This window comes from Esox lucius, chromosome 8 (genome assembly GCF_011004845.1).
Source record: "Esox lucius isolate fEsoLuc1 chromosome 8, fEsoLuc1.pri, whole genome shotgun sequence".
NCBI classification, from domain to species: Eukaryota; Metazoa; Chordata; class Actinopteri; order Esociformes; family Esocidae; genus Esox; species Esox lucius.
Window position 1 is genome coordinate 11,743,606 of NC_047576.1, and position 27,994 is coordinate 11,771,599.

Here is a 27,994-nt window from a genome sequence, read left to right on the forward strand (position 1 = left end):
CATTTTGTTTTTTTTTATTTATTACCTAAAAAAGAAAAATGTTCTATCACAAGTCACACTGAAATGTATTGCTTAAGAAAAAAATATATTTATATATTTTTACGTTTTTTTTTTTTTTTTTTTGGGAAACATGATTTCCGTTATATTCCACCAAAAACAAAATAAGACATAGACATCAGTTGTGGCTATGTCCCACCCACCTTCTCCCACTTAAAAAAAAAAAAAAAAAAAAAAAAAATGCACAAAGAAATACATAATTCACAGTTACCATTTTGGTTTCATAAATTAACACAGTCACACGTGTGCTACAGCGGTCTATAGCTAGAACATTGTAAATTGTATTCTTGACTCTTGTTATTATTTTCAATGGTTGGCTACAAGAAAGAACAGGCAACTTAAATGATGTGATCAGAACTCCACCAATAAACTGTTTTTCTAAATTCCCTTCCCACCCTTCTCCTTTGTCCCATTATCTCATCCCAAGTCATCTTTTTATGTTGAGTTTTTTTTTCCTTTAATTTTCACACATAAGTGAGGCACACACAGAGTATAATCCATACATATATAAAAAAAAATTAAATTAAATTGGGGAGGGGGAGGGTCAATTGTCCTTTGAAATGTGTTTTCCAAGGAGACAGGAAGTGCATGTCATGTGGTCTCGTCCTCAGAGGACACCTATCCAGTTAGAATCAGGGCGCTTTTTATGCCATGGTAGCACACTGCAGTCAAAACCTCTGCCAGGTACTTTGCATTGCCAAATTGTTGCTTCTCAGCTTGTTGGTGGGCAGGACAGATTGTGTGTGTGGGGTGGGGGGTTTGGGGGGGGGGGTCCACAAAAAGACCAACAAACATGGCAACACAATGGAGAGAAAATGGGAAGATAGGTTTAGGAACACCGATAACAAGCGCATTGATATCATCCCTCAACGTGCTTACCCCTAAAAACTAAAGCTTCCAAGTGGTTACAGCCTCTTAATTAATCAATTAAATCGATGGAAATGATTTGTTCATCATATATCTGAAGCACACTGCAAGGGCAACATTTAAGGCACAGAAGCCTTGACATAATAGAGACTCCACCCGCTAAAAGCACAAACAGAAGATGCCCGAATCTTCAGTGACAATGGTGTCGACAAAACACACGTAAAGAAAGAAACTAACGTCCCACCCTGTCCCCCAGTCCCCACGTCTCATTTAGTTAAAGGTAAGGCCACTTAAAAAAAGAAGAGGTTCACCAAACAGGTTCTCTCTCACTGCAAACTGTGTGAGTGCAATCATGGTAAGGTGATCAGACATTGGGTTTCTTCGTACACGTTTGGGTTCGGTGCGTACGCTGATCCAATGAGCGTTTCCCCCGTCCCAAACACGCACCTCGCTGAACAATATGTTACCGATTAGGCTAAGAGGGGCTTGGGTTGGTTGCTGCCTGGGTCCTTGTCTCCGAGCTGAGGAGAGCCGTGTTGTCTGATCCAGCGTTCAGGGAGGAAAACAGCTGCTCTCTGCTCTCATGATCTTCACAGTCCAGGGAATGTTCAGGGTGAGCAAGATATGAGTCCAGTCTTACTTCATTTGTTTTGGTTTGCTTTGAGACTACTTGGAGCAAGACACCGCTGCTGTTCCTAGAAAATAAAAACCTAACCAACAAAAGCAGCTGAGCATTATTTCTTCACAAATTCATGCATTTTTTTTCCCTCCTCTCCAAAGCACCAGTTTCTCATATTTGTATTTTCTTCCATCAATAAAAAGATCTGGATAATTCACACTTTTTGCATGCAAAGAAAATTGACTTTTTCCCACGTCTACCAAAGTCCCATGTAGCAGCAAATTGCTTAGTAAGTCTGTGAAAGGCCTAATCTGATATGTGAGTGAATCCACTGGTGGAGGCACTAGTTGATGAAAGTGGAGACAGGTTCCCTGCTTGGGATTTCTTAGCATTCTTCCACTTCTCTTCTCCAGTACTAGAAAGTATTTTGACATAATCAATTATTTCTAATAAGGGCCTTGTTTAATAAACTGTGATGTTTGTTCAGAAAGGAATGCATGGCAAATATGTCTATACCATTTGAAAGGTAAGAAATGTATAGCTTTAACTGTACTAAACCTTCATGATTTGAGTGGCAAAAGGAGCAAATCAGCCATCTCAATGAATATACACAAATGTCACACACAAACACCCACACATTCTCTTATAAAATCTCTGCCAAGTACCACGCAGATTTGAGTTTCACACAAGCTGGGGTTCCAAGGGACATTTTCTCCATAATTTCTTTGTGGTTTATGACCCTAATGAGTGAATAAGCTAATGAATGATTGAATGAATAACGTAATCAATTTAATGAATGGCTTGACCCAAGCCATACTGGGCTACTGTTTTTTGAAAACAGTAAATGAAAGGTGAAATAAAAATATATTTTTTTCATATACATTTTTAAATCAGCATTTTAAATCCTCTAAAGCACTCCATTAATATTTATTTTGTTTATTTATTATTAATTCCTATTAATACCCTAGTGTATGATACTGAGGTTGCTTTTTAGGTAATAATCTGAACTTTAGTCAAAACCCCATTTCCTCATAACCCGCTTCCTGCACTCTGACCTGCTGTTCCAAAATCATGAAAAATGTGCAAATCAACGACTACTTTTTAAACTGTTTATGAAAACCTGAATGCTTTGTGAACAATGCTACATATTTGTTTAGAAAAAAATAAAATTATAATACGTTTCAAATGGAAATAAAAAGATAACCCTACAAGTAAAAAGTTGACTCTGGTCGATGAAGTGGAGACCTAGAATGCCCTTTAGAGTAGTCCAGAGATGGCTCTGGGGCCAGGGGTTTTCTGGTTGTCTGTCTGTCCTGTTTACAGTTATGCCACAGCCCCAGCAACCATCACTTCTGCTCACAAGTCCAGTGTGGATCTCTCTCCAGAGTTCTCCTTGAAAAAAAAAAAAAATTGAACAAAAAGACAAAAAGAAACACCACCACCATCCATGTCTGCTATGCTTAGTTCAGTTTTTGTTTTCCTTATAGGCAGTACATATTTGCAGTCTATATGCATAACTGTAGTCTTTTAAGTACAGACATATCCGTTCCCAGTCCAGACGTCAGTCTGTTGTGTCTGTTGTTTATTTCTAATGGTAGGAGGCTGTGGAGGACATGACAAGATGAAGATCCTTTTGGTGTGACGGTTGGTTGTCACGGTTTGTGAAGGGGATGACTAGCTCTCTTCCCTCTCTTTCTTCCTGCTCTACACTCCAGACTGTTCCCTACGACTCTGAAACCACATCCAACTTCCCCTCGCTCAGTCCGGGAGTCCTCCGACGCCTGCCCACTATCCAGCCCAACACTATCCTCGCCGCTGTCGCTACGCCATGACGAACTCAGACTTCATGTCGGCCTTGACGTCAGGCTTCCACACGGAGTCTTCGAAGTCCAGGTCCATGGAGCCCTCACTGGACATGCTGCTGTTGCTGCTGCTGCGTCCCGCCTTGCGGTTGGGCAGCCAGTGGTAGGGCGCCCGGGAGTCCCGCCTCGCCTTCCTGCGCAGGCGCTTCTGCTGCATCAGAAGCTGCAGACGCTCCACCTTGCAGCGCGTCGCGCGGTTCTCCGTTTGGCGCACACGATCACCTGGAGGAGGAGAGGAGAGCCCGAGGTTAATGGACTGGCCCAACCCAAGTAGCATGTCTCAAACAGGCATGTTTTTTTTATAGCCTATTGATACACGCTGCTTTACAAGACGTACTGAAGAACACAATATATAAATAAGACATGAATAAAGCATTGGTGGGTTGTTAGAGAACATTGTATATGCCATAGAGGAAAGGGAACAGTCAGTTCCGTTCAGTGTGTTTAGATTGCATTCAGTGTTATCCACAGCCAGGCACAATTAAATAAACGTAAGCCAACTTAGAGGACAATTAAATAAACTAAGGCAGGGGAGATGACAATGCTAGGAAAGAAGGAAACCGCCAGGCTGCAGTGATCATTCTCACAACTGTGAGAAACACACACTCCTGCTAACCCAGACTACGTGTCATACAGCATTAGCCATGCATCCACCTGTCTCATCATCCAAAACAACTGGGTTAGAAGTCTCCTGGAAGGAACACACACACACACACACACACACACACACTCGCACATACCCTCTAAAAAGTCAGCCCGATCATATGCCATCTAACTATAGCTGATGTTGAAAATTAGTGTTTCTGTTAGAGTGGTGCGATTAAGTTCATTTCTAGCTGTTAATGTACTTGTCGGAGAGGCTGGTCTCCAGGGAGTGGGGTTCAGCTCCATTGTGAATGCCTGCCCCCACACTACTCGACTCAACCTTAATTTCATTTATAAATATATTCAGGAGCTGGGGAGGAAGAGAAGGCAACCACAATCTATTAGCTCCATTAGTTTCTGTCTCCAAATGAAATAATGGGCTAGAACGTCAATAACCCAAAGCTCCCTCGCTCTCTTAGAACACACACTCAAAACACACATGCACACTCAAACACATTCAGATGCACACACCTGCAGTCACACACACACACACACACACACACACACAAACACACACACACACACACACACACACAGCAGCCCCAGCAGTAGCTTTTAACATGGATCGATGGCAAATTAAAAAGCCCTATTGATTAAACCTTGGCTCCAGTGCAGCCATCCATCTCCAGTGGAGGACATCCCTATTGGCTTTCAATAGAAAATGCAAGCGAATGGAAATTGTAAGCGAAAAGAACCAGGGCGTTTTTTCTTTTCCCTCCCTCTCCTACTATTTTTTTTTTTTTTATAGCCGCAGTTTCCTGCTCCCAGCTCGTTGACCCAGCGTCCCCGTCCCCCCACCTCGACCAGCTACCGCCCCTCTTCTTGAGGCCGTCTTCCCAGAGAGGGTGAGGAGGGGGGTGACGCGGGATGTGGAATTCTGCCCCCCTGGGTGAGGAACGGGGGGGGAAGGACGGGGGAGGAGAGGGTGAAGGATCAGATGTAGGTGGCCGTCTCTCCCAAATCAATTGTGCCCTCCCCTCCTCGTCCTTCACTTCCCGCATCGGAATGAATTCCGGACTCTGTGTGGGTTTAATTGACCCCTTCCCTTCATTTGCTTATCGGATTGAGCAGAGCAATTCTCTGGCTATAAATATTCCCTACTCCTGGCAGCGCATACTAACCAACCAACTCCCAGCTGGGAGGCTGCTTTAAGAAGAGTAATGGAGACCTGGAATGAGGAAACATATTGTGCTCTTCCACAGTATTAAAATGTCTAGATGGAGGCCAATGCCACAGCAAAGCAAATCTAGCCTAGTGGATATATAGGACAACTAGGGGCTGAACTAATGCTTATATAGGGGGTAACTATATTAAATATATTGCTCACAGGGGTTATATAAAATATAGGGGTAACTAGGGGTTAACTCATGGCAATATAGGGGTAACTAGGGGCTAACTAACAAGTAACTAGGGGGGTAAACTGAGCTTTAGGGGCATTGTTTAGCCGCCTGCATCTGATGGCTATACATTCTGCCCGGGGCTTTGTTCCCCAAGCCGCCCCTCCCCTCTGCTCCTCTCCCTGGCTGGGATAAGCCATTACAGACCTTCAATGACCCAGCAGACACACCACACCATGGCCTCTACATCTCCCTCTCTTTCAGTGTCTTCCAGCTGTCCTCTCACTCACTGGCTCTCTCCTTCCCTCAATCGCTCTCTTTCTCTCTCTCTCTCACTCTCCTCCTTTTTTCTCCCTCATCTCCCTCTCCTCTGAAGCCACAGACAAACATGGGGTTGTCTTCAGCACCTCAGAGCTGGTCAGGCGCGGGTCACACAGCTCTACACTTCTTGAATGAGGAGTGACTAGAGCCTGGGGCGTGGACTTACTGTAGAACACAGTCACACAAACAGACTGCTATGCCCAACAATGTGCCCATGCAGTGACACACACTCAGCAGGTTTCCGGCAGACAGCAGACTCAGTGTTTGCTCTGTCTCACACTGGGACACTACTGAGTGTATGGACAACCAGAGCCATCTAAATGTCAAGTATCTGTAGGTTTGGCTCGGTTGCACTAACTTAACCCAGCCTAGCAATACAGACACATGAACACACCCAGGCTCACACAGATTTAACCAAGCAACACACACACACACACACACACACACACACACACACACACACACACACACACACACCTAACCCAACAGGGTGGACAGTGTGACGTGGGGAAAGGTGTGACACTGGGTGGGGTCCTGACCTTCCATCCAGCCCTGGGAATGTGCTTGAGGCCAGACCCAACCTGAGTGCACCTGACCAGTCATTAAGTCAGCATCACCAGCCGAGCCCTACATGGGTCACAGGGCAGGACACAGCTGCTTCAGGGGAGAGGCCCAACTATGTTTATGACAGCAGGGCTATTATTAGAGTACACATGCGCGCGCGCGCGCGCGCACACACACACACACACACACACACGCGCGCGCGCGCGCTTCAAGCCAGACGCTTTACCACGAGGACTAACATGAGCAGTAGCCCTGGAGGAGAAGGAGGGATGGAGAGTTGGATGGAGGGAATGGGGGGAAGGGATGAAGATGTGGACAGAGAGAATGGGGGCAGGGAGACAGGAAACAAAGACCAGCAGGGAGAACCCCTTCACATCTTCCTTGCTGTTACTCTATGGATTGACCCAATCAGACCAGACAGACTAGGAAGTACAACAACACATTATCTTGGAAACCACCAGAGGCAAAAAGAACAAGGAAAAACCAATCCCTCCTGTGATGCATCAGTATGGGCAGTGCATTGTCTCTATCCATCCTCCCCTGGAGTGTGTGTGTGTGTGTGTGTGTGTGCGTGCGTGCATTTTCACAGGGACTGTAAAATCCACAAGAGACTGAATGAATAGACAGCAGCACAGACCCAGAGCAGTAACTGACAGAGCCTCTCTGTGCCCTGAGCAGGTGCGCCCCAGGGTGCCTCACCCTCTCTGCACCTTGCTCTCCCTGGACAGGCCACAGGGACACCAGGGGAAACAGTACTGCAGTGTACGAGGGCTTGGGTTGGCCCGGGATATCAGCAAGGCTGTGGTTGTAGCAACTGACCGCCATGTTGTGAAGCAGAGAGGGGGACTGGGTAGAGAGATAGAGGGAGCGAGGCGCTGATCTATGAATAATCAATGCCTCAGTCAGTCTGCCTGGCCTTCAGGAGCGCAGCCAGAGAGGGGGGAGGGTAGGGAGGACAGCTAGAGAGGAGATTAAAGGAGCTTCTCCTCCTATTGATCCATTAAAGATTCCGCTTCATTAACAATGCTCCAAGTGATGTTGGTTGTTGTTTGTTTGTTTGCCTTGATAATTCTTGTGATCTCGAGGAAGGAGAACAGGTTCTTTTTTAATGGCATCAGGGAATAAGGTGAGGTGGGGGCTCAGAAAACATCCAGGGTAGAACCTTTCTTTGAAGGTCTTTTCCCAACCAGAATCTGCAGAGGCTGAATGGGAGCGCATTCATCTATCCTCCATTTGGATTCTGTGGCTGAGCCTCAACATAATCCGCAGTCACTCAAATGTCATTTGGGATTACAGCAAAAATACACCTAATTCCCATTCATTCCCCAATAATCACCAGACATCGGTAAGCATACTACCATGAGGAATATCCTCACCCTGTGACCGCGATGCTCCATGGCCTCCTCCACATTCCTGCCAGTGTCACCAACGCGTTGATGCAGCTACAGGCCCAACATAGACCACAGAAGGCCCAGGGCCAGTGGCCGAGCACACCACAGCCCAGAGGCAGACATGCCACCCTCCCTGCCTGCTGGGGGGAACAGGACCGAGGCAGGGAGACGGGCAAACCCAGGGAAGAAATAAGGGCCAGAATGAAAGAGTGTAAGACCAGTCAAAAGGAGCGAATGGCTCCCGTTTTGACAGGCGCTGAAAGGTCATCGACAGCCCTGCAGGGGCACAAGCGCTTAAATGACTTTCAGATGCAATTTGCATTTTCTCTTTTTTTTTTTCTGCCTCGCTCTCGCTTGTCATTTGACAATGAAAGGGCACCTGACGCGGTTCGTTGGCCAGCTCTGATGTAGGCCAAGGCTGATAGGCTGGGGCTTGGGTTAGACACCTTGGTTACTGTTGCTCAGCACTATGCGTGTGCGTGCGTGCGCCCATGCGCGCGCGTGTGTGTGTCACCGGCGAAGGGCTTTACATGCTCGCTGACAGGCGGTCAGTGCTGCTGGTGAATTCTACCCAGTGGCCCGGGGCCTTGGCCCAGTGGATCAGGACTGACAGGGAGAGCATGGTGACGGCACTTGGTCAGACCCACACTGATACATACAGGTCAGAAACAAGGAGCGGGGAAGGCACTGACACAAAGGTTAAAGACTAGGGGGACCTGGTGATACGACAAGAGACTGGAGCTAGCAGTTCGCAATTAGCCATTTCGAAAACTCAGTGAAGTGAGGCAAGGGGTGACTGAAGAACGGAAAATATCTCAACACATACTGGTCTTCTATTAGAATATAGACCACAAAGACCATTTGCTCTAGGCTGGATTTAATAAGTTGGGAGAGGAATATTGCCATTCCAACCAAATCTCTCTCAGTGCACAAACAGCTGCCTCCCTCAGCCAGAACCTGAGCTGGACTAAGCCGACCTGACAGATAGTGAGGAAGAAGAGGGAGGAAAAGACAGGAGAGTTACTCCCTCCCCCGTTCCTTTTTTCAGAACAAATGTTGTTCCATTTCTAACCCTCTGTGTTGAACTAAGCAGTTGAATTTAAAAGTGCGTCTTAAAGCTAGGTCTAATCCCAAACCATGACGGTCTCTCTCTCGCTCTCGCTCTTTCTGTCTTTATATCTTCCCTCCTCTCTCTCCCTCTTTCTCTCAACCCTACAATGTCTCAGCCTCATTTGCTGTGTGGAGCCAGGGCCACAGTGGCCAGACAAAGGGTTGGGCCGGGCAGGGGGCTGGGGGCCGGGCAGGGGGCTGGGCGCCGGGCAGGGGGCTGCTGGGTCCCACTGAGCACAGGAATTCAGCTAACAATTAGCCTAACAACCCCTTCTAAAGCCCTTCCCTCACAACACAGACCATGCCCCTGGCCCGGAGACCAACAAAGCCCTGCCGTCAGCAGCCAGCACAAGCACCAAAACCAGTCATGCTGCCAAGGCACAACCAAAGCCAGACTTACATAGCTAGCTAGCATATCTCTGGATGATCAAAGCTTTCCCTGCCCTTTCCAAACCTCCCCTCCCCTCTTTGCACATTAACTTATAGCTGAAAGGGTAAAGGTTCTCTGGAGATAGCAGAGCAATGTGACATTTTCAAGAAGCTGTCTCAACCTGAGGTAATGTAACACACACAGCGAGTTCTGGGTAACCAGTAAACAGCAGACAGGCTATTCCTGTAGTCAAATGGAAGTGGGGTTCTGCGAAGTTAAGCTCTGAAGTCTTTCACCAGGTGTTAGACGATAAGCCGTCTCTGGGTTTTACTTAGTCATCTGCCTTATAACATGTTCCACAACAAGCGCTCACACAGGCAGCCCGACATCTTCCATCCATACAGAGAGTGCCGGCTCATGAATTGGTGAGTGAATTAGAATTCATGCAGTCACCGGAACAACTCAAAAGGCATTTATTTTTCCTTTCTGCTTTTTTTTTTTCACTGGAAGCAGAACTGAATCTGTGGGCAGTCAGCAGACGGCCGGATATAAACAACAGTCTTATGAATGGGGCCTTAGTGTGACTGTTGTTTTTCCTTCCTCCGACTGCCCTCCGAAACACAATGCACATTCTTTCAGCGCTCACATTTATGTAGAAATCCATCTATTTAAAGTCGGGGCTGAACACAGGCAGCCATTGATGGCAAGGAAGCTTGGAATAGACCAGAAAGAGAGATGGCCTTTACAGATGAGGCTAGTTTTGGACCACGATGGAGAAGGCAGTGGGACGGCCCATTGGCGGGAGGGACTGGGGGAGTAGGACAAAGACGTGAGGTAGGAGCAAAGGAAGGGGGCTTCCTGGGTTAAGAAAATAACCATGTATTATTTTAACTGTGTGGAACTCATTGGCGACACGCAGAGCCCCCTGGACGGTCACTGAACTTTCGGTCGCTGTGTCAATGAAGTGCACCATTATATCGCAATGCCAAGTCACAATACGTGCCGATATCGCGCCTTGTCTACCGTGCACAGCGGAATTTAGTTTTTCAGAACAAAGGGGCCACATGCAACTTTAATCAGGTCCATTCAGAAATCCTCCCCCCACTATCCGAGTCTATTTAATGTCACAAGAGCAGCTCGCGGAAGAACAGTTCAATTTCCTCTGGCAGAGTTTAAACAAGCAGAGAAAGGACAATGGGTTTCCACACAAAGACTACCTGACACACGCCTGTAAATGTTATCAGTGGTGAGGATCTCTCCCTGCGCGGAGGGCACCTCTCCCCAGGACGGCCCTCCCTCGGGGGGGGGGGGGGGGGGGGGGGTGTCAACACATCCCCTCAGCACAGAGACAAAGGCAGCTCCACTGCCACTTCTGCCCTGGGTCCGCCAGGAGCCTGATGGAACAGGCCTATAGAGAAGCTGATGCATTCCCAAGGAGGGCCCCCTGTTTTGTGTCACCGCCCCCACATAGCCCTCTCCGCCGCCCTCCCCACCCCCCGCAAGACCCTCTCTGCCAATGTTTTCCCTTTCTTCCTATCTGTTTTCTTTTGAAAGTCATTCTGAGAGTTCCCAGTAAAAGCTTGTTTATTATAAGCGTGTTTATCTGAACCATCTGATCCAATTGTCTTATCAAGTCCAAAGAAACATATGGGGGTTGTACAGTATTTGAATAGAAACAATCCTATTAAGAGCTCTACAACAGACAAGCGACTCATCCACATTCCTTCACAAGCCCTTGATTAGAGCCATTTCAGTCTCTCTCATCCAGTACAACAACTGTAGCTCTGCTGCACAGGAGTCTCAGAGCCGGTGAAGGGCCAGAATGCGTGCGTGCGTGCATGTGTGCATGTGAGACATTATAACTCCTCACCAGGGGGCTTGCACATCCGGATCTGGCTCTGGCACTGCACCAGCGGGTGGAGGGGGGGTGAGATGGGGTTGCTGGCGGGCACCGAGGTAGCTTTGGCAGAGAGGCCGGCGATGCCAGCGGCGGTGGCGGGAGGCGAGGGAGGGGGCGAGGGCGAGGGGGAGGCTGGCGAGGGCGAGCCACACTGGGTCTGGTAGCGGAGCTGGGTGAGGGAGGGGGGCACGCCCTGGTAGTGGCGCGTCGCACTCAGGAGGTCATTGAGGATCTGCAGGATGGTGCTGATGTCTCGCCGGGGCCGTCCGGTGCTGTCCTGACAGTTAGGATGCAAAGTGCCTGAGCAAGGAAAGGAAGGAAGGAAGGAGGGAAGGGGAGAAAAGGGAGTGTTACAAACCACCAGAAATCCCCTCAGCTCCAATCTACCAACAGATGACATCCCCAGACCAGAGCCATAGGACACCGCAGAATATCTGAGCCTCCGACGGTGTTCAGACGGTCTTAATGTCGAGTACCTTGGTCTAAGTTTAATATTAATGGGCTTCACTCACCTGAAAAAGTCCCTGAGAAAACCCCAGGAGCGTGGTTGACGAAGCTTTCGATAATGGCACCTGGTTTGCGGGAGGAGGAGCGGCCTGAAGCACTGACTCCGTTACTGGGGCTCTTAGAACTACAGGAGGCCTGTTGAGGAGAGCAAACGTTAGTCCAATGTTACAGACAAACCCTTAAGAAACCAACACTCAACCAAAAAAAAAACGCAGTTGAGTTGTGACGGAAATAAAACAGGATGAATCAGAACCGGGTCTTGAAAGTCATGTTGTAACATCCATGTTATAAGAGGTTATGTCATGACTGGGGTGTGGTAGTTAACCCTCATGTACACCGCACAGGGACACAGACTATAAAACCTGTGTCATATTACTGGTCCCTGACATCAGACCGTGTCCCTGACCTCTCACCTGGCCCTTCCCTGTGAACTGAAAACGAAAGCCTAACTCACAGGAGAAAGACGAAGACGTGGAGAAGGACGTTGAGGATAGTTAGGAAGACGTTTCGGACTGAAGCCCTTTTCTGTGTCCTCAGACTAAACCACACTAAGCCTGCTACCCACAGCTGAGTTTTTTCCCCCGGACAACTCAGAGTTGAGTTCAAACGAAGAAAAAAACTAAAAGCATGTGCCATTAAAAGACAGATAGATAACGTAGCTCCAGGCTCCGTGAGGTCTACTGAGCGGCTAGGGGGCTAATGATCAACAACCTACAACCTACGCAGTCACACTCATTAACTCTTCTCTCTCGTCCTTCTCTCCCTTTCATGTTTCCATCTCTCCCCCTCTCTCGTGAGGTCATGGTGCTGGGCTCTAGCCCTCCTTTGTGTTACTTTGGTACGCGGTGAGCAATGCAGAGCCAATAAAGCAGCAGGTATGTAGTTTGGTAGAGGGGGTCTCACCTCAGGGCAGGGAACTGGGTTGTGGGTGCTCTGCGGGACGGCGGCCGGGCTGGGTCGACCCGAGGAGGGCTGGTGGGAGCGACTAAAAAGACTAGCGGGCAGCTGGGTGGGACGAGGAGCAGGGGGAGGAGAGGCGCAGTGACTTGAGGAGGAGGCGGGGTACATGGGAGGAGAGTGCTGGTGTGACGGGGCAGAGGGGGGGGCCGCTGAGCTGGTGTGGGACACGGGGTGGGGCTGGGACAGGTGGGGACTGGGGTGGGGGCAGGCGTGGGGGTGATGGTGGGGGTTGTGGTGAGGGGTGGGGACGCGGGGGTGATGCCCGCCCATGGACCCTCCAGGTGCTCCGTTGGACGGTCCCATGGTCCCCTCTGGGCCCCCGCGGGCGATAAGGTGCCTGTGCTGTATCTGCTGACCTCCGGACTGCTGGGCCGCCAATTGCAGCTGGACGAACATCATGTGATCGCCCACCCGCAGCGCCAGGGTCAGGGGAGAGCGGCCGGACAGGAAGTCGCTGACCTGAAACGGGAAGGGGAGGAGAGAGAGTTGAGTCACATGGTTCAAACGGCAGAGTATACAAACCCTGGTTGACACCCAACACAACGTGAACGAAAGGCCTCAATATACATGCAGTGGATACAAGCACATACCGCTGGACCGAAGACTATGTCTGTTAGTCCAGTCAGGCACTTGAGCTTCATTAGCGTGTTCAACAAAAGCACATCGGACAGCGGACAGACAGCACATTGAGCCGCATTGACATGGGGCGGCATTGAATTCCCCAAGCAGAGAGCCTGGCTGGGCAGATAGACCACACAGCCCATCCTGTAATCAATCACTCACCCAAACACTGAAACACTGGGCTATTTACATAGAGAAGCTGGTGGAAACACACACACACACACACACACACACTTATGCCTCATCCCCACAAACACACGCTCTACCTCTATAGTCCAGGGTGAACCATGGACCCATTCAGTAGACAAAGGTCCTACTTCCGTCTGGCCTGAAAATCCAGTGATACAGGATGCCAACCCCAACCAGACCCCAGCCTTACACACTCATAATAACCGATTGTTCGGGGCTCCGCGGTGGATCAGGAAGGGCTGCCCATTTTAGGAGCGCCTTAAAATGGATCCATGCGTGGTCCTGACCCCCCTGACCCCCCTGACCCCCCTGACCCCCCTGACCCCCCTGACCCCGGAACACACATCCCAGAGAGAGTTTGTCACGACTTGCCCAGAGGACACATTAGTCCCACACTGCTTCAACAATACCCATGCTGTCTGCGCCTCCCAGGCCCGAGGTCTTGCCACTCCTCTGCCCCTCCACTCTTCCCCACTCAGAGCACAGACGCAATGACGTGTCACACTCTCCACAAATAGAAACACCAGTACAAAAAAGGCTCTCGGCAATAACAAAATGTGACACTTGTGTTCTGAAAGGCTTCAACACCCTGTGTGCATTTCTCAGAGACGGAGGGAGGGTGGAATGGAGAGAGACATGAGAAAAGAGGAAGAGAGTGAGTAGGAAGAGCACAGCCCAGAAACCCATAAGCCTTTGGAGTGTGCTGACCTGTTGTTAACCCTCTGAATCACCAGGGTCGCCCTCCATCATTTTTCCCTCTTACTATTTCTTTTTTTATCGACCGCCGGCTCTCTGCAGTCAAGGTGACCTTTGAACGTTGGTATTGGCACACAGGGGAGGAGAGGAGCCAGGGAGGGGTCAGGAGCGAGGTGGGGGGGGGGTTGGGCACACATCATCCAACACAACACCTCTGTCTCTCAGCATCGCCTGATAAACCAACACCACTATTGACTTGGCATAGGAATACAAACCCTTGATTATTCACCTCAAGTCCACGTCTGCAATGGTGATGACATGTCTACTGCCTGGAATTACCAAGTCTTAAAGGCGCTGTTCATGGTAAGGCATGCATAGACAAGCTCGAGGTGGGATCACTCTAGGAAAGTTCTTCCACAAAAGTCACCTGGAATCAACCATCCGGACGGGGCAGAGAGAGGGAAGTTGACCGTGTCTGTGACTGACAGCTGTCAGGAGAATAAAGGCTCGTTTACCCAACCAGAGAGAGAATAAAAACACTAGATAGACTCCTGATTTTGCATAATCATTTCCATGGCGTTTGAATTGACGACATCTTCACTAGACGTACCACACAGGATTGTGGCCACCAGTCGCGAAGCAATCAAAAAACATGAGTGCGCACTGCACAGGAACTGATCCAGTTCTGACAATTGTCTTCACTTTTGGGGGGCCAGGAAAATGTGGCGCAAGCTACCTTGGAAGGTAGCGTGTCGAGGTATCGATATATGCAAGTTCACACAACAAAATAATCCAGCGTCTTGAGATACATCAATACGTCGTGGAAAATGAAGTGTAATGTGAAGAAGCCCGGAGTAAGCAGCAGTTAGTGAAGGACTGTCACACACACACACACACGCACGCACACCAGAGAATGAACCAAACACACACACAAAGCAAAAGCCCTTGAGGGAGTCACAGTACCGCGTTTGATTTGGGTGGAGGAGGGTAGAACTGAAGACAAGAGAGGAGAGGGGGGCAGAGATGGCCTTGTGTGTTCTGGGGGGTGACACATCAGTGTTTCAAGAGAGGAGGAGGGAGAGAGAAATATCATCTCCCATTAATGACTAATGTGAATAATAAAAAACAACAAAAAACACCAAGATCAGCTTTGTGACGTGTTTAGACTCAATATGACATCCCTCAAATTAGACTCAGATATGCAATCTCCACCCCCCCTCTCATTTTCTTTTTTCCTCCATCCCTCACTAAATTTGTCACTTTTGTCCAAGTGGTTGACTCATAAAGTTATGTCTGACATTTTCACCCAAACCCCACCAAACCAACATGTACGTCTAACACACGTAACACTGTACACACACACACACACGCACGCACGCACACGCACGCACTGCCCACCACAATGATCCCATTAGATAAGTACTGAAAAGGCCACAAGCCCACATAACAAAGACATTAAGCAACCTGAGCAAGCAGCAACCCTTAGCCTGCCCTTTAAACCTCTCACTCTGAAATCGTTGTGGTCTCTACTTTATTTTCCTTCCAGAAGTAAGGAAACCAAATAAGCCCCTGGGCTCAAAATTCCTGCCTAAGTCTGACCCCCCCTCCCCCCATCAACGCCATCACAGTTTGAAAGGGGAAGACCGGAGACAGGACAGGAGTTTGGAGCCAGGGGCTGAACTGGGGGCTGTGGACTGGAACACCTGAAATAGGTCATTCTCTTTATATATGGGAGGTATCAGTAACAACAGCCAGGGGCTACATACTACAGTTGAGGCTGTTGAAACCATCGTGCAAAAACAGCCACGTCTCGGATAGTTTCACTACCTAGAAAAGCTCAGTGGTTAACTCACATCCCTGTCTGTACACGCCTTTCTGCTTTCCAGAGTCAGCACGGCGCTGGTGTCAAAGAAAGACTGGGTTTCTAGAACCTACTGGAGAAGACAAAGAGCCTCATACTCGGCTGTCAACACTTTTCTTCTTCCTTGACGTCAAAGGCTCCAACGGTCCAGTCAGCCTCTCACTAGGCCAGCTCTCTAAAGGAACACTGTGAGCATGGAACCCGGTTGTGTTATGATTAGACAGACAGTAGAACGGCCTCCTCATTGTTGCTAACGTCCTGACGCATTAAAGAGGTATGTGGAGAGAAAAAGCAGGGACGAACCAGAACAAGGTGAATGCTTGCCTGACATTGAGTGTCCTCTAGCTGGTACATTTCATAGACAGCTCTGGGATCTGTCAGTGATAGCCGATCCCCTAACTGGGTGTTTGGGTAGACTTGGGAACAACACCAGCATCTCAGTTCAGTTCAACCTGACCTCACACAGTCTTGCTCCGTCTGCCATTTTGTTTTGTTGCTGGGGGAGTGGCGACAGGGTGGCATTTTGTGTAGCTGTAGAAGGAGCCTTCCGTTGCCATGCAGTGACAGGAGAATATGATAAGGGGAAACCAGGGAAGAGATGTGGGGGGGGGGGGGTGGAGAGGGAATATTCAGAAGGGGATAGAGGAGAGAGAATATAGTGAAGGGGGATGGGGGATACAGAGAATATAGTGGAGGGGGATGGAGAGAGAGAAGGGAAATAGCGGAGGGAAATAGGATAAAGACAGGATAGGAGACAAATACTGTAAGAGGGCATGTATTAAAGGTGAATAGGGAGAGAAAGAGAGGGGATGTAAAAAAAGATGTATAGCAGCGAGAGAATGACACACAGGATGTAGAGATTGGGGAGTGGATGTGTAGATGGGGATGAGACAGAGAGAGGATGTAGAGGTGGGGGATGGGACAGAGAGAGGATGTGGAGATGGGGGATGGGACAGAGAGAGGATGTGGAGATGGGGGATGGGACAGAGAGAGGATGTGGAGATGGGGGATGGGACAGAGAGAGGATGTAGAGATGGGGGATGGGACAGAGAGAGGATGTGGAGATGGGGGATGGGACAGAGAGATGATGTAGAGATGGGGGATGGGACAGAGAGAAGATGTGGAGATGGGGGATGAGACAGAGAGAGCATGGGCGCAGGGTGTACAAGAGGAGATGGTGGTGGGTAGTGATGAAATATTCAGTGAAAGTGTCTCTGGACTCTGTGGCTGACAGGGCTATTTATTGGGGTCCCTGTTGTTCAAGAATCTCATCTGCAGATGTTCTTCCTTTAAACACTAACCACGCTGAGAGGCGGATGGAGACATTCAGAGAGAGAGCTTGGACGAGATCTGACATTCATGAACAAATGAGAGTGTTTGAATTGGTGTCCAACAAGGACAGGGATCAGCGGGAGGGGGGGTTCCAGGACAGGGATCAGCGGGAGGGGGGGTTCAAGGACAGGGATCGGCAGGAAGGTTCAACCGAAGGAATAGCCCTTCTCCTTCAACTGTGTTACACCTGAGAAGCTCTTTGTCAGCCTATCAAACAGCCAGGTGGAGTACAGAATTCAGCTTATTAACCCGCCTAATGACTTAGATGTTTCGATCTCACCAGGAAACTATTCATATTGTCTTTGTGAAGACAGGCGCTGTGTAAAGACACAATAACATGATTCTCAAAAGAGGAAGAAAGAAAAATCCATGCCCCAAATCCTAAAAGCAGGACCCTTTCTTCAAAGGGACCTCATCACGGCAGAAGGATAGTCATCTGTAATAGTGCCCGATAAGAAACAGAAAGTGAAGAGGACGAATGAGAAACAGAGAGCCAGCTGGCCATCCGTGAATTTGATCAGCTGGGTCAAAAAAAAGGTTCCATCCCTCCATCCTCCAGGCCCTCTACAGTACCTCTGTTTCCAGTCAAGCACAATGGCTTTGATGGTTCTGAAGCAAAAGAGGAAAAGCAATCTACTGATAAAAAAAAAAAAAAAATGTAGTCATTTCGCTCGCCTTGCAGTATCAGAGCACCTGCTGCTATCATGGACGTGTCCTTCTCTCCTCTAATACACACTCTCCATTCTCTGGGCCATCAAAGATGGTTGAACACCAATGCACAAGGCCTTTGATTACATCTGATGAATACATTGTGACTGATAAGAAGGGGAGGGGTGAAGAGGGAGATTGAGGGCCAGGCTTAACCACATGCTGGCTCTACAACAGGACCAGGCAAATGAAAGGAGGGTAGATGAATAAAACAACATTTGGACTAGATTAAAACCCATTCTTTATTATTCCTCAGTGCTGAGACGAGACAGCCGGCAGGGTTTGTGTGTATTTGTTTTACAGACTGGGAGATGACTGCAAGAGTACAGCTGCACAGTACAGAACAGGAACTAACGGTGTCATCATAGCAAATGATCCTCGCAGCTAGCCAACTAATCCCAAATCCCAACCCATTTAGAATGGTTGGATGGGGGGGCGGTCATGGGGGGGGGCGGGTGGTCATTAGGGGGGTCACTTGGGGGTGGGTTCATGACATAGTCCGCTAGCCGGATGGCTTTGAGCGAGGGCTATAGAGTATTAAACAACATCCAGAGCCTGTAGATTTGGGTTGTGCTAACAGCTTACATTAGCGTTAGCACTATCTGTTCATATGGGATATTTCAGACTTCCAGCACCTCCCACATACTAGCCCAGTCACGAACACCGCGATGCAGGAGCACTTGAGGTATAATGGCGGCCAGCAGATGAAAAACAATGACCGTCACGACACAATAACCACGCTCCATTTTTGTCGAGAACACAGAATAGAACAAAGAAAATATGCGTAGACCTGTATGTTTTTCAAACAACACACCTTGACAGCCCTCCTCTATGTGCATATCTGTACCACAAAGACAGCACACAGGTGCAGAACCCCTTTACTGGCTTATTAATGCCTTCTCAGCCCAGGAAGGAACAGAAACAAATAGTCCCTCTATTCACTATTGTCTTTCAGACGGTCAATATACAATTAGATTTACACATTCAGCTCAGAATTAATGTATTTCTGGAGCATTCATTAAACGGAGGAGAAATTACCATTCTAAAGGCAAGACTCCAGTCTGCATACAAAATGCTTTGATTTGGAGTAGGGGGACTGAAGGTCTGTTCTATAGACAGGCGCATGCTCTCTATTGACAGGGCAAGTCATTTTTCAATTCCTTCCACTCCCGAATCCTCAATACAAGTGAAAAACAATGATTTCCAGTAGTGTCTGACTGGCTGATTAACTACCATCTTGATAAGGTGGTCTACAAAAAGAAACACATTGGTCAACTACATAGTCACACCCACACACCTAATACAACTTGAAAAACATGAACCAAGTCCCCGCGCTAGAGAAGAACTAGAATCCGAATAAGGTGCAGTGACCACATGACCATATAGTTACTGACCTGCGACAAGACAAGGCCTTCTCAAGGCCATGGCGTTCCTCATGTTTGCACCACGCCTGCCCTTTCCGCTGTGGCTCAGAACACCCTGTGCACAGGCCACAACGCCTGACTATAAACTGATGTGACTCACCAAGGCCACAAACACCTCAGACGTTTCCCAGTCCTTCGACCCTGCAGCCCACCCAGCCTGCCACACCCCCCTGGGGGGGAAGGAGTGGGAGTACATGACCAGGGGTGACCCAGAGGTGACACTCCACATATTGTTAGATCCCACTATTTGCATCTGTCCGTTTTCAGACACAATGACAATGCCGGGTGTTACCAAGAGACCAGTAGGGGCTGGTGTGGGAGGGCGCTGGGAGAAGGACAAAATGACGAGGAGGAAGAGGTACGACAGAAATGGAACAATGTACTGAAACTCCTTAGGGAGAGGTCACAGCCTCCCCAAAGACAATTTGTGTTTATCCTTCAGGAAAATATTTCACTATTCTCCTCCCCTGCCATCCTTCCAGATGGGCTATACGTTGATTTTAAAATGGCATTGTAGCAGTTTCCCTGAACAGGTTCCAGCCTATAAGGAAAAGAGCCATAGGGGAGACCTACGCCTAATGATCGACTCTCTGTCAAGGCTTTGTAGTGGAGTGTTGGCCAGTCAGGCAGGTTTTGTGGATTAGACCGCCGTTGGTGCTTCAAAAGTAGAACAAAGGACGTCAGGGGGATGGTTAAGTTAGGTGGATTGGTTTCATACAAGCATCCGTGAGCAAACACTCCCCACTATGTACAAAGGGCTCGATAATCCTTCCTTTCCAAACAGAAACAACACAACTTAATGAAATGTGGTGCTGCTGACAATGCTTAACCTTGGTGAATCTCTCTCTTCATCGAACATATTTCTCAAACACAGACCAGGCAGCTTCTCCCTCTGACCCCACGCTGGAAAGGGCCTTTTCTCATTCTTCCATCAACAGAAGCAAGCCTCTTAAATACAGCCTTCTGCAGAGACAGACACTCCCAGGATCAGCTCAACCTAAACCTATCTCTGGCAGACAGAGGGAGAAAACCAGGCCAGTCTTGATGTACTGTCAGGAGGTGGTGGCTTAATGCAGCTTAGATGTCAGAAGAAAATTTCCCTGGGAAGCCAAGCAGAGGAATTAAGGGAGCCAGTGCCCTTGATAGAGGCCAGCCTATTCTATCACAGTCAGAATAGCACAGAAGTCTACTCCAAGCAGCAGGCAGGCCTTAGGCAGAGAATTAGACCTGCACACCACAGCACAAATGAAAGGCCTGTGGACAAGTTGTTAAGCAGAAAAGAGAGAGAGAGAGAGAGAGAAGAGAGAAACAAAAGAATTTCAATATCAGCTAGTTCTCCCATACTCTAACATACTTCTACTGCTCCACGGCAGTCTGAAACGGATCTCTTCCTGAAAGCCACCCCAGTTGGCACGAAGCCATTATCAGCTGGGCTTCTCTGATGATCTGGACTTCCTAGCACAGAACCTGATCTCACCCCACCCAGACCACACATATCTTAACAGGGAGGGAGGGGTTTAACCTACCACTTTTCTTAATTTTACCAGACATCCACTAGCCCAGACAGATGATTTCTATGGCTATTTTTGGAATACAGGGGTATCTGTTAACCTATCAGACACTTTTAAGAGCTAAGTGCATCGATTGATTTTTGATAGCCCCTGAGTTGGAGGAGGAAACGAAACAAATCTCTTGCGTTCCTATTTTCTTATCTTACTCACTATCTGCAATCTCTCCACAATCTATATTGTCCCATTTGGTCTCATGCATTATAAATCGAGAATCAATTATTCTGGGTAAAATCCCATTAAAATCTGTTTCATACTGGTATTTCCTTTACTGGGCTTTCATTCTTTCGAGTGCATATGAGCCCATTTAATGACCAGGAGGTAGCAGCTCCACCAGATCACGTTCCTGAAGTAAATTCCTGAGGAACAACAGATGATGATGACGGAACTTACCAACATGAGTCACAGTAACTGTACAAACTTAGTTCTGTACTTGCCCTGCCTTGCTTCCTGCCAGCCCCATGACAGGAGAGGCCAACAGGCCTTAAAATACACAGCTGACAGGCAAGTCAAGGTACTGACTGTTTCAGGTGGGCAGTGTTGAATTATGGGAAAGCCTCGCCTAGCGGAAACAGCAATCAGTTTTGGCTGCCCAGCAAACAAACAGAACATGACGAGAGGAGTGCTGTCAGCCCAGCCAACCCACATTGCGCATGGACACACATGCGAGCGTGCACACACACACACACACACACACCTGATGTCACCACTGTGCTTTGTGCAGGCAGGCTAGAAGCTGAACTCACTCACACACATTAACCTCCAAATATAGGTGTGCTACTGGCCCGGTTTATGGTGAGCTCTTATCTAACATTAGCAACATATTTGTACTGCAACTACATGGATCACTGAGTTGCACAACACACCCTAAATCAGTCAGCTGCTTAGACATGACGTCATTGCTGTTGTCTGTGCCATCGACTCGTCTGTCCATCTCTCGCTCTCTCCCGCTCTCTTTCTCCGAGGTTGAGATGAGATCTGACCTTATCACTTTACTTTCACTATCAAGTAAAAAGGGTTGATCATTGATCATACCACATGACTCAGACCAAGCCAGTGACTCATATTTGTACTGTATTTCGACAGTTCCACAGAGGTACATAATGTACTCGTGCATGTATTCTATGCTTCCAGGAACTATAGGCTAATATTGATCTGTCAAATTAACGTCCAATTATGAGTTGAGTGTGTCTGTTTTGGCTTCCTGGAAATAGCTCCCTGGGAGCCTCTGTGTTGAGGGGAGAGCCAATCGGTAACTCGACTCATAATTGGGGCGTTAATGGGGCGGGGTCTGGGCTTGTCTCAACTCACACACGCACATTGCCAGGAGACCAGAAGGGGTTGAGGTATTCATAGTGCCAGTGGCTGGCTTGTTTAGGAGAAGATTAAACATGGAAAGAGGCTTGTGTTCATCAACAGCCTCCCTCGTCTCATCTCAGCTTTTCACTTAACTCATTTTGACTGCCCCAGCCTAACATGCAAATTGACCTCCTGCAATGCTCCAAGTTCCATGGGTAAACCGTCTCATGTCAAACCAGCGGTGTGTCAAAGCCATTATTTAACCAATGGATGATCTCCAAGGCAGACACACCAAATTCCATTGATGCATGATTTCTAGTAATGTTCATTTGGCAACAAATCTCTTGTTCTCAAAGGATCCTTTGGCAAACTAAATCGGATTGGTGACAGAGCTACTCATTCAGCTTTCTGATTTGCGTACTAAAACTACAACTATTATGAGCTTGAAACATCTACTTTTTGCAAAGAAGTAACCAAATGATTACGTGAAGCAGGTGATTCTTCCGAGCAAATGAAGAGTGGAAATAAATAGTGGGGAGCATGTCAAAGTCGTCCTCTAAAATGTTGGCTGCACATTAAAAATACATTTTTGACTAATAATTTGTCCATGTATAACATAAATTTATCACACATTTAATGATCTGACAAAATCTCAGGCACTTGTTGGGCTCTACTTTGGTGATTTTAATTGTTCCACATCTTTTTTCACATAAATGGAACCAAATGAACCTGCCCACTTAAAACCCATTAAATTAGAGTTCTTACCTGAGTTTCTGTTAAACTCTCCAAAGCTTGCATCACGGATTGTTCTGGTCTTGATGCTTGAGACTTCAAACAATAAGAAAACATTATTTAATTGTACGCCTCAGTAGGCCAAAATTCTGATAAACAGAATGAATTATCTACACTCATCTGTCAGATATAAATAACTGTCATTATCTGAAACCCAAACAACCCCCCAGGGCATCTAAGACAACACACAAAGATCAGGTGCATGTTTGATTATCCTCACCATTAAGCCTGCTTCAACTGTAGGCACAAGAGTTAACTTGCTCCCATCAGAGATCCCTAGGTCCTGAAGTTTTCCGGAACTTAAACGCCTGAGGAGAAGAAAAACAAAAAAATATTAGTTAACAAGCCAATTGCTATTTCGGCATCTTCATATTTTGCCTTTTACAGTTATGGGACACTTGTTTATAGTGGATATTTGGCACTTCTGGCTGTGCCTGAAGAAGAGGACTATGATCTTGTGTTGCGCAGTTAAGATAATTTTGTAAAGATGAAATACCTAAAAATTGCATGTTCCATTTTAAATTATGAATGGTCTGTTGCTTATTACCATGTCATTATTGTTTAAATTTGTGGAAACATTTTTGAATGACTATGCATAATGCACAAGATAATCTTCGGTTCAGCCCTACAAAGCACGATTTGGTCTATTAATTTTCACAATTGAAGAGCCAATCATCATCATCATCATCATCACTGATTTCTCATTGAAATTGTATGTAAACCTATGGGGAGGGGTGGGGGTTATGTGCAGTTAAATTACTTGAAATAAATTGCTATTGATTTCTGTGAAATGTACTTTGATGCAACTGCTGCTTCAAGGAACACTATTCAAACATTTTCCCTTTAATGTCACTACTCCCAACTGAGACAGTAAGATATAGTAGAAGCATTGTGAGAGATATACTGTAGGCCTACAGAGTGAACTAAATGTCACCTCCGGCTGAACAAAAGCAGTCAGGCAGCAGCGTCTATGGTCAGCTATTTGGAGAGAGGATTAAAAAAGGTTCTAGGTTTTAAGGGATGATGTGATTTGTGGCCGATTAGAGGGGGCTGTGGGATGGTTGTTATTCCTGAAAGGAAAAACAGTGCGACTGGTTTATTTGCAAGTGACAAAGACCCCCCTTAACATGCCACAGCTCCCTTCCCCTCCATTGTCATTTAACGCAAGAAAATCCGGCTCAATTGAAAACCGGCTAATATTACAGGTTCAGTTTGCTTTAAATAAAAAAAGAATAACAGTGCAACTCACGACTGTAAAGCGTTGTTAAACTATGCCCCATTGTTCTCGAAAGCCCCCCCCCCACCCCCCATTTAAAATGGCAAATAGGCCTACGTTCTATACATTCATTTGGAGGACAATTGTATCCAGAGGACTTCCTCGTGATAAACGTTAGCAGAAAGGAGTATATGCGCTCACTAGCAAAAAAGGAAATTGTAGGAAGCTTTGCGATTCGCTATCACCTAACATTCCCAAAATCCTAATCACCCACTACAGTTGGACACCCCCACCTGCGTAAATCTAGCATTAAGTCGATTCTGAAAACAAAGCCTTAAAATAAGTATAAATATAATGATCAGACCGCAGCTGGATAAAATATAAATACACAGTTCGAATGCATTACATTAATACAATTAATCCATCTCAGCTGTTAAAATAATTTATATAATTTATTTAGTAATTCATGGTACCGATATTGAACACGGAAGGAATCAATGCAGCGGTGCCCACGACTCCATCAATAGGCTACTGCTTCAAACCGTGACTAGTGCGTGTCTCCACGCGTAATTCCAATACATGCGGGCTATAATGGTCAACAGTGTATATGCTTACACGTAATTGATCTTTACAACGGCCTATTGTTAATGTAAATGTTGAGATTAATGTGGTGTGTTATATAGTATGTGTCAGTGTTCATAGACAGAACTCACGTTTCTTTATGAAGAAGGGCGAGTCTTTCTTTTGGTACTTTAAGTCTCTGAGAAAGTCTTCTTTTCAGTCCTTCCACAGTCTCCTCCAGGGGAAGAGAAAGCTCGAAGCGTGTACCGGTTGTGGAATGGATATACAAATTCATGGAGGGTTCACTCGGGACGGCCTCGCAGGACTGAGCCCCGCGGCTGGTGCAGCTCCGGGCGCTAGGATGTTGGTCCATTCGATAGCCTGTGGTCAGGGGGAGACAATGCGAGTGGAGCAGAGTTGGGAAGAAAGAGCAGATGGACTCTTTACGCGTCTCTTGTTTTCAGCGAAAAAGAAACCGCTTGCATTCGAAAAAGACAAATAGCCTTTTTCTCCAGATTTTTTTCTTTCTCAGTATACCGAATGTCAGAATAAACACTAGTCCTCCCTCTTCTGATAATACCATGAGAGTATTCCCAGAACGAATCTGATAGAGAAGGCTTTGTGGCACTTTCCTTGCTATGCAGCTTGCTCAAAAAAGGTTCCAACGTCCAACCCAAATGTTCCAGATTTGTTAATGCTACAGAGAACGTTGAATGCCAGGGAGCAAGACAAGTATGTTCACAGACAATATGCGACGGACCTTTAAAGCGCAAAACGATTGACTTGAGAGAAAATGCGCTATATATGATTGATTTCTATCCTTATTATTGTTTTAAATGCATGGGACTGAAAGCTGCATTGAAGCCAAATATAAGACCTAAAGAATGCAAAAGCCTCTAGATTAGTACCGTATAGCTCTCCGCTGCGTGCCCATACCTAATTGCCCACCGCAGCTCCAATGAAAAATCGACAATGAGCATTGTCACAAAGTAGCTCACTTCCACCATTGTAAAAACGCCCACAGTCGCCGCCATTCTATCCAATCACAGGATAAGTCATCTAAGCGGTTGTCGGGCTAAGCCAATGGTAAAAGAAGATCTACACCCACGTGGAGGATAGATGCCCCCCCCCCCCTTCTCTCCCACACCATGTTGGTCACAAAGAACCAATCGTCTAGAAAGGGGCGAGGCCTTAGAAAGCTACGATAACTCCGCCCCAACCCAAGCAACTTTAAACCATTCATAATATATTATCATCACAGGGTCCTATATCATTTATGTGGTGGAATTTCTAATCCAAAACCAAAGTCTTTAATGAAAACATTCTGCTTTATATTCTTACATAGATCATGTACGTGTAGAACTTAAAATGTTAGACTGTTATGCAGGCTACAATGGCAACAATGTACATTGCACAATTCGCCTAGTTGCCACATTGTAAATTTTTCTAACTATGTAATAGGCCTATTCTATTTATTGTTGCGCAATTTCAGGTTTCACACAATCATCCCCAGGACGAATAGTACAATGTTGACGTCATATCCTTCCTTCTAACCTCTGCTACGTCCAAATCCATTACCGAAATAATCACCTGCGGTATGCAAATAACGCATTAAATGGGTATTCTCTTCAGGAAGTGCGATTCGTCACCAAGTCTGAGATTTTTCTTGGAGATAATGTAGCTTTACATTGGAGGTGTACAGTGCTCGGCTCCTCCCTCAAAAAAGTCCTACAATCAGCTCTAGGCCAACTTGAGTGCCAATATTGGCTAGAAAGTTCCAATACTGGCTACATACATACACCGTACATTCTGTGGGTAAATTCGCATTCACAAATATTGGGAGAGTACCGTTTATGCATGGGCCTTTCTTGGATGCTTAGGCTACTTACGTATGTCACCTGCTAAATAATATAGACATCAGATTACTTTAGAGAATTTATCCAATCCCAGTATTTTGCCTCCTGGAAAAGCTCTCTTTGGCTGAGTCATTTTTTCATTGCACAATTTAGGAGTTTACAAGGCGCACTTAACCTTATCAAGAGCGATTTACAGGGTCCACTGCATTCAGCTTTAAATAGCTACTATTGGGCTACATCAAGTCGCTAATAGGTTAAACCAGGCTATTTGGACTACTGTAGCCTACATACGGAAGACAACATACGTAAGAACCAGATATAATAATCCGAAAAAACGTTTAATCTAGCGCAGCTGTGGAAAAAACAAGATACTCGATCTCCCTCTAGTGGTAAATGGAGGCAATTAGAAAGCCTGAATTTGACTGCTAAATCACAAACCCGTTGTAACAGCTTGTTGACAGTGACACTAAACCTGGTGAGAACATTGATGCAAACTCACTGAATAATGTTTTCAATACTGCGGGTTTAAGAAAGCAAGACAGCAATCAATGATGGAAAAACAAGTGAAAATGTACTGTCTAATGTCTCAATAACACATTTCCAATGAAAATGAAAATAGTATGGATGAAAACTTGACTTTTAGGACTGTAAGGCCCTGCACTCTTTTCTGAGGTACAATACCTTCTTAAATTACAAGGTCAACGATAACCACTTTTTCTGTCTGGAGTGGGCAGACGACATCGGTCAACGTCACCTACATAAAACCTGCATAATTACGACCATTACAAGTTGACAGATCCACGCTTTGAATATAATGCATGTAAGCATTCATGTAACCAGAGAACACTGATAAAATGTATCATTTTGAAGTATCAATGCGTGCGTCAGTTGGCCTTTTTGCTTATAGCATACATAACAGCGTACATATTCTAATGTGTCAAATTCCTAACCTAGTCTGAAGTCTTTTAAAACTCAAGACTCACGTTGTCGAAATGATTATTTCATTGTTTTACCAGAGGTATAATACTCACAAGGATCTTACGCATAGTTTTCACATGTTTCAATTTTGAATGGAACTTACCAATTATTGTGGCGAGAACTTTAAAGCTTCGCGACAAAGCTTGTGATTTTCCAACACGTTTCCCCAGCTTTGGCATGTAAATCTTCCCAAAGTATTACAAAACACTATATCCATCTAGAAAATTATCCAGTTTCACAGAAAATGTATAGGCAATGTGTGCGTCTTCACTGTAGTAAGGACCGCTCTGCAGCCAACTCTACTTGCTCACCAGTTAAGTTCCAGTTATGTCTTAATGTATGAGGACACCGGTCTCTTTCGTATGACAAGCACAATTTGAGAG

At 46.6% G+C, this 27,994-nt stretch overlaps 1 protein-coding gene across 1 annotated transcript; it reads right to left on the reverse strand.

The window, feature by feature from the left end:
* Positions 1 to 104: 104 nt before the first annotated feature.
* On the reverse strand, positions 105 to 27,991 carry midn (midnolin). The gene is made up of 8 exons (XM_013135049.4): positions 27,715 to 27,991; positions 24,930 to 25,158; positions 23,221 to 23,308; positions 22,974 to 23,036; positions 12,454 to 12,969; positions 11,556 to 11,685; positions 11,014 to 11,343; positions 105 to 3,627 (listed from the first exon to the last, which is right to left on the reverse strand). Exons 1-8 carry the CDS (start codon positions 27,788 to 27,790, stop codon positions 3,365 to 3,367), a joined length of 1,695 nt encoding a protein of 564 aa, XP_012990503.3. The 5' UTR covers positions 27,791 to 27,991; the 3' UTR covers positions 105 to 3,364.
* Between the last annotated feature and the right edge of the window lie 3 nt (positions 27,992 to 27,994).

Bases quoted from the DNA above. Each gene is read 5' to 3' on its own strand.
- midn (XM_013135049.4), bottom strand. From the start codon at position 27,790: ATGCCAAAGCTGGGGAAACGTGTTGGAAAATCACAAGCTTTGTCGCGA. The intron at 23,037-23,220 runs GTGAGGATAATC...TATTGTTTGAAG, and splicing joins CAGTTGAAGCAGGCTTAATG to TCTCAAGCATCAAGACCAGA. The intron at 11,686-12,453 runs GTGAGACCCCCT...TCTCCTCAACAG, and splicing joins ACCCAGTTCCCTGCCCTGAG to GCCTCCTGTAGTTCTAAGAG.